This window comes from Mya arenaria, chromosome 9, assembly GCF_026914265.1.
Source record: "Mya arenaria isolate MELC-2E11 chromosome 9, ASM2691426v1".
NCBI classification, from domain to species: domain Eukaryota; kingdom Metazoa; phylum Mollusca; class Bivalvia; order Myida; family Myidae; genus Mya; species Mya arenaria.
In genome coordinates, this window is record NC_069130.1 from 57,987,273 (window position 1) to 58,000,145 (window position 12,873).

Consider the following 12,873-nt stretch of genomic DNA (forward strand, 5'->3'; position numbering starts at 1 on the left):
TAGAGCTTTGGATTATGGGGTAATGTCAAACATTTCAGATTTTCCTCACCATCATCATGGTGTCCACAGCACTGTTGCAATACTTTTTTTCAAAGACAGGTGAAAGATATGAACCTACATCTAAATATAATTAATTCGAAACTTAAATTGCATTTTACAATGTAAAACAGTTATAAGATCTATCAACAGACTGGTTTGTTAGTCCTGCATGGCTTGAGCAGTAATCCTGGGAAAACCCAAATAATTTCAAGTTGGAAATAAAGCAAAACCTTTTAAAGAGTGTATGACAAAATGTCTTAAAATCAGGAATTTCAGTAAATGTGAACATAAACTTAATTGAAAGTTTAACTTATTGGCCTTAAGAATGTTCACGGCAGGTAGATGGTTTAACTTTCAAAATGAAATAAACATTGCCAAAACTGATAAATAAAGCTAGTAGATGTAACTACTTGAAAAATTTGATCATATTACAAAAATTTGATCAGATTAAATGTGTGTTGAGAAGATTGCCTCAAAACTATGTAAGGGAGGTAACATACCTTCCTCAACCTCGCACATGGACTTCTGGACCTGCTGGAGTCTGTTCTCAGTTCTCTCCCTTTCCACTTCCAGCTCCTTGTACTGGATGCCAAGGTTACGCATCTGGGCAATGGCGTCATCCTGCCGCAGGAAAACAGATTGATACATATTTGAATAGGGATTTAAATAGCTTGAGACTTCTTCCATGGCTCGATATACATGATATAATACAAATACAAAATTGATGTGATCTATTGACTGAAACTACTTACCCTTTCCCTCTCAGACCCGGCAAGCTGGTTTACGAAATCACGGAGGGCCATCCTGACTGCCTCTGGGTCAACGTCTACGGCCGACATCTGGGGCTCTCTCATGGGCGAGAGGGAACGAAGGACCCGGGCAGGGCTCATGGACCGGTCTGGGGAGCCAGTACGCTGGATTGGGCTGCCACGACCATCAGTTGTGGTGGCAAATGTGTTCTCAAAGCCTTGAAAAAAGAGAAGCTTGATATAGATCCTTATTCACACATCTTTTCACATTTCATTACTTACAACAATGTTTCCTATGAATTTGGGTAAATATTATATTGAGCTAGGCATGGTCATTTTCTCTTAACAATTATTTCATAATCCTTTTTGCTAAACTGTACTTCTAATGAGCCACATGTATGCCCCTGATAAACTATTCTTAAATTCCCCTTACCCTTAGATGGTGATGTTGGGCGTGACCTCTTGGGGCTTGGGCTGCGGGACCTGATGGGGCTACGAGACCGTGGCATCTCCTGGCGGAATCCAATCGTTCGTCTCAGACTGGACACGATGCTGTTCAGCTTGAACTCAATATCCCTCTTAGCTCCCTCCAGACGAGCGAGCTGGGCCTCGAGAGCGTTAACACGACCCTCAGAGCCGCTCAGTTTCAGCCTAAGTTCCGCGTCCTCTGCACCAATTGTCTCAAGTTGGATCTCAAGGTTACGTTTCTGGTCCTCCATGCGTCTTTCAGCACGACGGCTGTCCTCCAATGCCATGTGATAGTCCTTCTCTGGAAATGGTGAAAATAATAAGTTTTAGTAGTGTATAATGAAAGAACTAAATGAAGAGAAGACTCAAAATCTTCCAACCATTTACACCATTGCATGGAATAAAGCCATAATTTACAGGTTCGACGATAAAATGTAGATTTTGGTAACTTTCGCATAACCACATGATCTGTACTTGCCAAGAAATGGAAATGAGATTTTGTGCTGGTTTCCAAAATTATCATCAACCATATTTGTTTTCAACTCCAGCCAGTACAGTTCTATCAAATGATTCATTACAGACAATGAGGTAAGGTTTAATTGTCTAGTTGACCTCTTTATATGCTTAAAGCACATGGATGAAGATTTTACCTTTAAGGCGTGCCTCATCCCCGGCCTCAGCCATCTTGCGCTGCAGATTGTTGATCTCCTTCCTCAGGGCCTCCCGACTGGCCTCACCCTCAACAACCTACATATGCGTAAGAGTAAATCAGTGTTGATAGTAAATTATTTTAAATTGGTATTTTCATGGCCAAAACTGAATATTCCATCTCAGAGGGCCTCTGGGCTGGCCAAAGTATTTCCTACCTGTCAAAGTACCAGTAACAGAAATATACCTTTATTAACCCAAGGAACTGCCAATAGAGATTGAAAAATACACAAACAAGTGAAACAGTTTTGCTGAACATTTAGTATCATTGGAAGACAGAATAAAAATAATATCAAAATGTGTTTAGCTCATACAAATGGTATATGAAATAAAAAATTATTCATAAAATACACCATTCATTCATTATTCTTTCAAAAAGGGTGTACTGTTAAACCCTTACAAAATCTCTAAGCATGCTACACCCACCTTCTGTTTGAGGTCAAACTGGCAGCGTCTGGACTCATCCTCCTTCTCCTCATCCCGTGCAATATGCTGCTGCAGGTCGATCACTTCACGACCAAGCTTGCTTCTCTCACTGTCTAGCTGCTTCACCTGGCGTCTGAGGTCTTGTAGCTCCCGTCTAGCATCAAGACGAGCCTTCTCAACCTCCCGCAGACTCGCACGAAGATCAGCTGCCTCCTTTGTGACAGACCCCTTCTGCTCATCCAAAACTGTAGCAAGGGGCAAATAAATTTAAGGTTCATATTTAGTTATGTTAAATTTATCAAAAATAGTGACCAGGTAAATGACGAATACCTCAATATTTTGTGAGTTACATGTTTTGATGCTAAAAACTGGACAGTTTGGACAAGTAACATTCAGTACTTAAACCAAATTTTTATCATTTCAAATTTGGATTTTTTTTTATGATATTCAAAGCTTTTACACACTGTCTCTAAAATAAGAGAATACAAATTGCATTATCTATTAAGAATGAAAGAGAAATATCAATACACAAACATTTAATATACAAAAGGAGATGGGAAATACTGGTGCATCATACCATTAGCCCTCTGCCTGGTGTCCACGAGGGATCGATTCAGCTCGATCTTCTCTCCCTCGTTCTTCTTGACAGTGGCACGGAGCTCTTCGGCAGTCTTCTGCACAGCCTCCTTCTCGTGAACCTCGTCATTAAGGTTACGCTTGAGCTCAACCATCTCCTTCCGCATCTGTTCTTTCATCTCTTCACCTGTGGAGGGGAATAAAGAAAATAGAAAATACTTGGCTCTTCATTAGTGAGCGGAGACAAGTAGGTAGGTCACAAGTGAGTTTTCTCAAAGGGAAGTAACTACCTGAATAGAAATAATTTCTTGAACTAAGGTATAAATAAGAATTGCAAAAAAGAATTGCATAACACATTCACACAAAGATATTATTATTTAAAGAGGATTTCTTTGTGTAGATATTGCAAAAACATCTCTCAATTTCAGTGCCTTTATAATATGAAGAAAAACATTTGATAATCAGCATTTTTATTCACACTGTCAACAACATACATTTTGAACCTATCCACTATGATCAACCACATACCTTCTCTGATCCTGCGGTTGGCCTCGATGAGGTCTCGGCGGATGTTGTCGCGGGTCTCCTCCACCAGTTTCAGCTCTACCTTCAGCTCGCCCACCTCACGCAGCCCAGCCTCTTTCTGGCGCTCAAGGTCACGGATCTGGGTCGATAGGTTCTTGCATTCTTTCTCATGGTTCTCACTGGAATAATCGATTTAAAGTCCTCTAAATGTGCTATAAGCAATGCTTTGTATTGAAAGATATATATATCAAAGTTAGCCATATCAAAGTTAGCCATATCAAAGTTAGCCATTTTGAACTCCTTCTCTTCTTGCTTATTGTAGATAATGTGAATAATAATTACGATGCCATTTACATCTAAAACTTAAAACACTACAACCAACATTCTTTAGACTATAACCTTAACTTTCAACCATACTTGAGGTCACTGTTCCTAAAACACCTTCCAAAAGGAGCCATGATACTAACATTGTAATTCTTTTATTTTACAGCAAGATAAAATTAGAATCCTAAATTTACTTATATATGTTATTATCATCACACAGCAAACTCAATATATTATTGCATACCAAGTTTGCTCAAACTGTGAGCGGAAGTTCTTAAGCTCGCTCTGCAGGGAGTTGATGTTTGACCGGTCCTGCTCCTGGCGTGCAAGGGACTCCCGCTTGAGTCGCTCGTACTCCACATTTGCCGCGGCAAGCTCCAGGTTCAGTGTAGAGTTCTTCTCGGATAGCGTGCTCTTTTCTTGCTCCAGCAGCGAGATAATCTGGAACCGGAGGATAATGGGGGTTAAAGATATAAGGGGAAAATTTGCATAAGATTTGAGTATATGATAAGGTTTTTAACCCTGTCTTCATTGTTCACTGTTCTTTTATGCAGACCATCACAATAGAAGACAATGTTTGCTGTTATAGTGGAATGTTACCTACATAGTTAAAGGCACAATTGCTTCGAAAAGTTTCAAAATTTTAGTTAATCTATAGTAATTGTCATTCATCATCAGATTCCCAAAGTTTCCTGGCATAAATAATAGCTGCAGTTACTTTTCAATGAAAAACAATTCAAATTATTTTACTAAGAAATAGTAGGTGGTTACACAATAATATTTCTATTTGGTTATCCTTGGCTCACATTTCTATCACGTGACTTAGTCACAAGAGTTCTGTGAAAAATAGGTAAGACTTAGCTAGATTTCTTTTTCTCGCATGAATTGTATTTGTTAACAATATTTCTATAGAAAGCAATCATTTAATGATTCTATTCCATGAAAATGCTTCAAAAAAGTAAACAGATATGGCAAATTCTAGGATCAATGTAACATCAACCATAGCGAGCTGTTTTATTTCTTTTCTTAAATAAACAATTGCCTTCATACAGGATTGCATTGGCTGCCATTATCTTTTACATAGTCTGCAAAAGTGACAATCTTCCTCTTTCGCTGAGCACAAACATCGCATAATGCCTGGCCTTTGTTCATCATCAAAAAACAACAATACTTTTGAGGAAAGAAAATTTCTTCACATTTCTATCCAATTTTTCACCAACATTCCTAAAACGTTTTGAGACAGTAATTTTGTCCACATGGGACTGAGTATCCACACTTGTTTACATTTTAACAATCCTTGGCCGACTTCCTCCCATATGTTTTATTTTATGTAATATCCATTAGTCTTTGATCACAAATAGTCGATTGTACTGGAAGTAGTAATCTTTCAATGTTTATTGGAAATGACTGATGACATAGATTTTACATAAAGAAGTCTGTACAATACTCAGTATAGTACAGTACTTTAAAATGTATTATCTTTAAACTTAGAGAACATCTTGCCAAAATTTCAAAAATCTGGTCAGCCATATTTAAAAGCCATAAACATGTAAAATTTTGACAATCTGCCAAGGATATATTGTATCTTATAACAAAATACTGCAATTAGACCAGGATAATTTTCATACCTAATTAGGACAGTCAATGAATTCAATTTGGTCTGCCTTGAAACTAAATATATAATCTGAAATTGTGCCATATTTTCTGATCATTTTTGAAAAATCCTCTTCGAAGGAAAGAAAACATGCTTGCAAAATAAATGTTTTCAAGGAGGCCTTATATACCAATATATCTGAACAAAACATACGATTTTGATTGTAAATTTCTAACTTAACCTGTGTATTGTACCTTAAACTTTACACTTTATGTTTCATATTTGAACAAATATTTACGGAGCACTGGTAAGTATCATCTACAACATCTAAACAAACATTACAGGTGATTGAAAAGTTTAGTGTATCAATGATTCAGCTTATGGCTTTGATAACTAGATGAATCATAGTAAAAAGTATATTCTTTAATACTGCTTATATCATTTCTTTGAAGTCAGGTGTTTTCTAGTGCTTTTTCGATAGTATATCAAGAGCTTCTAATAATACAAGTTTTCTTAACATCTTTTTTAAATCCATAAAGTGTTGAATCTAAATATTACAGTTTTTATTTGATAAATACATTTGTACTTACAACACTTTTTAATAATGTTTTTTAGGCTTAAGACAGATTTATCCTTTCTTTGAACATACGTATTCTGGTCTTTGTCACAGCTTTGTTAAGACACCTTGCATGCCAAAATCCACAGCCTAATTGTACATCTACACACATACCCTGCCCTAATGACTGCTGTTCACACCTGCTGCTGCTCTCAGCCATAAAGAGAGACTTATCAGAGCAGGTGCAGTGTCCTCATTAAAACCACACCCTTTAGACACTTATATATAGAAAACCCACCCTATAGCTCACATTCCATCACCATATTGTACACACCTGCTGCCTGTCATTCTCAGCCATAAGGAGGGAGTTGTCACGGTCCCTGTTCAGTGAGGACACCGCATCCTCCATCTCCTCCTTCAGTTTGTTGTAAGCCTGCTGCATATCTTCCTTCTCTAGGGCATTACAATGCAGGATCTGCTCACGATCTGCCTCCAGTTCAGCACGCTGGTGATTCTGGAAGCAAAAAAACATATTATAGGATGATGTCCGACCAATTATGTACATATTAAAACATCTAAGCTTTGCATATTTTAACTTTCTCAATGACACTATTTGTCTGGAAAATGGCTTTTCTTATAGTATCTGCCATTTTTTTTCTCATTTTTTCCTTCAGCAATTGTTACCAAATAACACATTTAATCCCATACTCTATAGAATTCTTTTAAATCATACTCTATGAATACTCTAAAACCCTACACCATACTGAAAATGATATAAACCGATAGATAAACCGCATATCTCTTCACATCCACCTCATGAGCCTGTTTCTAAAACACCACCCTACTGCACACAATGTTAGACCCCATGCCCTACCTTCTCCCTCATGAGTCTGTCCACATCCTCCTCATGAGCTTGCTTTTCCTGAGCGAGAGCAAGTGACAGGTCACGCTCAAGCTGGGCGAGGCGTTTCTGCAGCTCCTCTCGGGAATGTTCATACTTGTCCAGGTCGGCATCCTTTTCCTTCACTAGACGGGATATCTCACCTACACATGGAAGGAAATAAATTAAACAATGTTCCAGTCAAAAGACACTTGAATCCAGCAAAAGATGTATTAGCAATCTTAATTAATGAATGAAAAGCGGTTCAGTGCAATCCTATCAGAAATTGAATGAAACAGCTCTGCAAAAATATGTGTGGGTTCCTCATGTACTTATTGAAATAGAATGCAAGATGGTTGCATACCCTGGAGGTTCTCCTTGCGTACAAGAAGGTCTTGGTTCTCAACCTCGAGCTGCTGTTTGCGGACATCGAGCTGGGCGGTCTGGGCCTGGGCCTCGTACAGGTTGCTCTCCAAGCCTTCCTTGTCCATACGCAGGGCCGCGATCGACTCTGACTGCTGTCGGTTTTCACGCTCTGTCGCTGTCACCTGTCAGAGTGAACAAAAACACCTTTAAGGGTTAAGAGACATGAAAAGGCACTTGATAAACATTTTACTTTATTTTTAAATTCATATTTTAATATTTCAAAGAAAGCTGATGAAGGAAAGCTCCACTCTGTAACCAAGATGATTGTACAAAAACGGATTACTCCCCTTTTGTGACATTAACCAACATACGTAACAAAAATGTAACTTTACCCACCCACTTTCCCACAATGTAACACTACCCCACCCACCTGAATGCCTCTCCTTTACCTTGGAAACCCTCTGTAGCAGCTTGGTGAGTCTCTAACATAATACTACCTCACACATTTATTTCCAAACCAACTTTTCCCACAGTCCTACTGCACCAATTCCCAACAATGTTTCACTACCCCACCCATTTCTTCACAATGCATAATTACCCCACCCACTCACAATGAAACATTACCCCACTCCAATTCTCCCAGAAAGAAGCATTACCAACCTAACCCCTTGAATTTTTCTACCCCACCCACCTGCACAATCAGCTCTCCCTTATCCTGGGTAAGACCCTCCTTCTCCTTTGAGACACGCTGTAGCTGGTTGGTGAGTCGCTCGCAGTCCTTCCTCATTGAAACCAGCTCCTCTCCTAGTGCCTGCTTCTGGCGAGAAATCTAAAACACAAGGATCAATGTTACTGCCTTGAACTTTACAAGGGTGGAGAAAAGTTACTCTGAAGCATTTTATACACATGCAATAGACTGGTGAAGTTAATTAGACTCAGTTTTGGTAATAATGGTGAAGACAAGTTTCAGCTCTAACTTACAGAGTTAAGTTGTTCAGTGACGTCAGCCTTCTCCCTGTTGAGCATGCCGATCTCTTCCTCCAGCTGCTGGCGGGTCATCTCACTCAGCTCCAGGGTCTGGTTCAAACCTGCAAATAACAACACACCATCAGAATCTCTAGTAACACAGGAACGGTTGCTATGGTTTTAATCTCTCTTATTCTTTCCATAAAGCCATAGTCACAGCTAATATAAATTAGTGTCCTTCCCTCATACCCATTGAGTTGATAAGCTACTTATTTATTATAATAACTTAAATAAATATGAAATGTCATGACCCACTCTTATCCTGTCTTATGCATTTTTATCTGTCACTAACCACATATTGCATTGACACAATCCCTATCCCCATCCCCTGTTTTCCCTATCTGCTTTCTCAGTATTTGAGTATCCAGGTCTATCTTCACCCTTTCAACTATGACAAACTCCTCTCTGATACCAGTCCTCTCCTGTTCCAACCTTCTATGCCCCCTATCCCAAACCCCAACACTGTGCCCTCCATCGCTTTTAAATCTATTGTGTTCCCTACCTGCTTTCTCTGTGTCAAGGTCCATCTTCTCCTGCTCAACTCTGACCAGCTCCTCCCTGATCCCGGTCCTCTCCTGTTCCAGGGCATGTTTCTCCCCGTACACAGCTGCCTTCTCAGCCTCCATCTGCATGATAATCTTGTTGAGCTCAATCTTGTCAAAGCCAAGGCCCTCATTCAGGGCCTGCATCTTGGCCAGGGCATCCTTTAGGGCCTCTTCCTCTGAGCGAGATTTATGCAGCTCACCTTCCAGCTCAGTCTTGACCATCTCAGCCTTGTCCAGGGCCTCACCTGAGAAGAAAGAAAAACAGCACGTATATAACTCTGGGCGTAAATTATATAGTATTGGATATACAAAATTTGAATTGGATGTGGTTGTCCCTTATTCAAGGTAAACCTTTGGTTGGAAAGGCATTGTGTAACTTTGGGAGATAAACTGAAGCATATAACCACGAAAATTATTTTATTGGGTGACTTATCTTCACCACCCTGACTTGTACAATTGTGCTGGTTGGTTACTTAATGACTTTCTATGTCTGCTTGTTTGTTACCTCCTTTGATGACTTCCTTTGTGGTAGCTCCTCCAAATATTGGCTGCCATACATACATGACTTTGAATTTGTAATATATAGAATGGGTTAGTTACTGACTTCTAGCCTCTGATGGATTGTCGTCAATTCGGTTAAGGGTCTCCTTGGTAGTAACCTACTCCATATTTAGTTGGCAAGCTGATATGTATTGGTACATGTACAGAGATACTTACTGACTTCAAGACGCTGTTGGTCAAGCACCTCCTTGTCCAGCAGTGCACGGTTGAGAGCCTCCTTTGTGGCAACCAGCTCTTCCTTCAGGCCGGAGTTCTTGTGCTCCTGCTGCTCAATGATTCGCTGGCTGGAAACAGAGATTGAAAACAATGTTATAATATGACAAAGACTACTATCAAACTCAATGAAATCTCTGTACAAAATTTGATATAATTTGACAAGTCATAATGGAGCATGTAATATTTTATACTCAACATATGTCTAATGTGTGTATAAAGCAAAATATTTCAATCTTGAAGTAAAATTAAGTTTTAACACAATTAAGTACAGGAAATTTCAGAGTACAGAAGAAAGATTTATAAGAATGCTTAAACACTACAGTAAACTGTACATACCATCGTTCATTCTCCTTGATCTGTCTTTCTTTGTCCTTAACGTTGTCATCCTTCTCATCCTCCAGGTTATCTCGCTGGCGCTGCAGCTCTGTGTTCGCTGCCTGGAGCTTGGTGTTCTCAGAGTTCAGCTGTGAGAAAGAAATACACACTTTTATTAGTATACAGCAAGTTCCTGATTTCTCATATAGAACAATAGAAACATGAACAGAATATAGAATAATTTGCAATTAATACATGCAAGAAATATATAAAGTCATCTGTTGAATTTCAATATTAAGTTGCTAAGCCTGTGGCAGATCATTTCCATTATTATACAAACTCTTATCAATTAGCCACATGTAAAGACAAGTATATTGGCACTCACCTGTTCGATCTGGTCGTTGAGTTCCTGGCGGACCTTTTCCAGTGTATTTTTCTCTGAGCTTGTCTGGCCAAGAGCATTCTTTACTCGGTCACGGTCACGCGATGTGTCTTCCCTATCACGACGACTAGAAGGTATTGAAAACAACGTTTCATATTTATTCAATTTGTACTTAAATTAACTAAATCATTTTAAGACAGCCATTTTTTGTTTATCTCATACTTGTCGGATTATGTTGCATTAGAAAAGAACCTTTTTTTTACAATCATGCCATCAGGCCCAAAGTAAGATATTACCCCTGTGACTATGCAATATCACTAATATTACTTGATAGCTTATCACTAAGATAACAATATCCTGAAACTTACGAAATATCAAGGTCTTCCTTAAGGTTAAGGATCTGCAATTCAAGTCGGCGTTTTTCATTGTCCAGGTCATCCATCATCTTCTTCTGAGCGGCGTTGTGGTCCTTCTGAGCAGCAAGCTTGGCACGCAACTCAGCAAGCTGTAGGGAAGAGGAATACATAAAGAGTGTATTGTAGTTCATGATAATGGTTAAATGATCGTTGTTTTCAAAAAAATCTTTAAAATGATTAGAGAATCATACATTCAAATCTAGTAAAAATAAATAATCAAAAGAACATAAAAATGAAAAACCTTTCAGTTCATTTTAATTCATTTGGAAGGTCACAGAAATAACAAGCTCACATTACCCACCTGTCCATACTAACATTTCTATGTTTCTTACCATGACGCTAGTGCGGGAATTTATAGGCTAGGAGCAACATTTACCGAAGAACATGTACACTTGTTTCACTTTCCTTAACTTAAAATCATCAAATTTAAATACATGACAACAAATATATTACACCATACCTGTAGCTGGCGTTTGTTGAGAGCAGCCTGCACTGCAGAGAAGGTGGCGTCAGCGAAAGCAGGTGACCTTGACCTAGCCATTGGGGACTTGGAGCGGGCTCTCATGTCAGGTGACCGTCCCCGGGCAAGTGGGGAGGTTGAGCGGGCACGGGACAGTGCTGTCTCACCAAGATCTCTTGAAGGCTCATCATCTGCGGCGTCATTGAGAACCGACTCAGCGATGCTGCGGAGGGCGTTATGCAAGGACTCTGTCTCATCACGGATCGCACGCGACATGTCAGACTCCTGTAGGCAAAGCTCCACAATTAGTATCAAGAAAAAAAAAAAATATTGTGCAAAAAATATCATTTATTCCTGAAAAGGCATATACCTAATCTTCTAGAATTACCCAATACCATGAGCACAGTCACCAGTATTTCTTCATATTTCTAAGACATAAAATCAAACTTCATCAAAACCTACTGTAAGCTTTCAGAAATTGAACTTAATACTTAACATTCACAACCTATAAATTGTTTGCTGACACTGATTTAATATACATGTTACTTGGTTAAGTTGAGAAAGCCTGAGTTTGGAACAATCTAATTTAACACAACCTCATAAAGAAAACCATCAAACATCAACCATGCATTCATTCCCTTGATATTTACCTGCATCTCTGCAAATGTCCTCTCTCCAGACTTAATTTCAAGGTGTTCAACGGCGCGACGCAGGTTCTGAATTGTCTTGTCCTTCTCCTCCAGCTGGATCTTCAGCTTCTCATTGGACATCGTCAGCTCGTTCACCCTAGCACAGGGAATATAACTCTTGTTAGGATTGCAGTTTAACCAGGAGGATTAACTGAAAGAGTATCTTTTTCATACACACAAATCATGTAATGATTGTCTGAATCCCGGTGTCTCAGGGTTTTTAATAATCATTTTAACTATGTTAGAATTAACATGATGCGATTGATTCCGCCTGGTCACTTGTCAAAGTTTGGATTAAACAACCATGTGCTATATTTCATTGACAAAATTATATAATAATCTCCATATTGGCCGATTAAATGGCTCAATGAGAACCATCCTCATGTTAATTCCACAAATATATTTTTTACATTGAATGCAACTCACAATAAATAGTCAAACATTCATTTTACAGGAATTATGTCTCCTGGCCCCGATTTCTTAAAACTTCTTTAGTCCCTTATAACAGGATTAAGCTAAGCTCGCTATTTTTGGTATTCAATAAATTGCATAATATTAACTTCTTTAAGAGTTTATATACTTGAGATAGGAATTATCATTATAATAATTACAATAAACCATTTTTCCTTTATCAAAATTCAATTTAAGTATGTATTTTGTCTTATTGAAATAAGCTACTTAAGCCTGTTAAGCTTAAGAAGTTTCGAGAAATTGGGACGTGCAATCCATTTCTAAAAATTAAAACTAGCATTAGCAGGTATGTGAAATTCATGCCAAAACCATAGCAAATATTTGCTCATATTCTACCAGAGCATCATGCATGTAATTTGCTAACATGCTGCAGCTAGTTGAAATGCATTCATGTATCTTCTTTCTAGATACCAACCATATTAAAGCACAGTTCATGATTACATAAAAACAGTATCACGGTCCAATAAGTGTATCAGTATTGTAACCTTGATTGCTGACACCTCAAATCAATCACACATACATGTACAAGTATATTGATCTATCTAGAGCAACTGCAACAAGAGAGCCATGAAGCAAACGGT

At 38.6% G+C, this 12,873-nt stretch overlaps 1 protein-coding gene across 15 annotated transcripts in view; it reads right to left on the reverse strand.

The window, feature by feature from the left end:
* Positions 1-12,873, reverse strand: part of LOC128203299 (rootletin-like) — a 91,386-nt gene that overhangs the window by 18,147 nt on the left and 60,366 nt on the right. For all 15 annotated transcript variants that reach the window (XM_052904648.1, XM_052904650.1, XM_052904645.1 and 12 more), the window contains 20 exons: positions 11,783-11,918; positions 11,133-11,417; positions 10,625-10,761; positions 10,260-10,383; positions 9,896-10,023; positions 9,500-9,627; positions 8,740-9,027; positions 8,193-8,299; positions 7,903-8,040; positions 7,210-7,393; positions 6,840-7,009; positions 6,300-6,479; positions 4,060-4,256; positions 3,495-3,670; positions 2,968-3,153; positions 2,391-2,635; positions 1,907-2,003; positions 1,222-1,557; positions 792-1,006; positions 540-660 (listed from right to left, as the gene is read on the reverse strand). In XM_052904648.1, the coding sequence (XP_052760608.1) occupies positions 540-660; positions 792-1,006; positions 1,222-1,557; positions 1,907-2,003; positions 2,391-2,635; positions 2,968-3,153; positions 3,495-3,670; positions 4,060-4,256; positions 6,300-6,479; positions 6,840-7,009; positions 7,210-7,393; positions 7,903-8,040; positions 8,193-8,299; positions 8,740-9,027; positions 9,500-9,627; positions 9,896-10,023; positions 10,260-10,383; positions 10,625-10,761; positions 11,133-11,417; positions 11,783-11,918 (3,578 nt within the window). The remainder of the gene's footprint in view (positions 1-539; positions 661-791; positions 1,007-1,221; positions 1,558-1,906; positions 2,004-2,390; positions 2,636-2,967; positions 3,154-3,494; positions 3,671-4,059; positions 4,257-6,299; positions 6,480-6,839; positions 7,010-7,209; positions 7,394-7,902; positions 8,041-8,192; positions 8,300-8,739; positions 9,028-9,499; positions 9,628-9,895; positions 10,024-10,259; positions 10,384-10,624; positions 10,762-11,132; positions 11,418-11,782; positions 11,919-12,873) is intronic.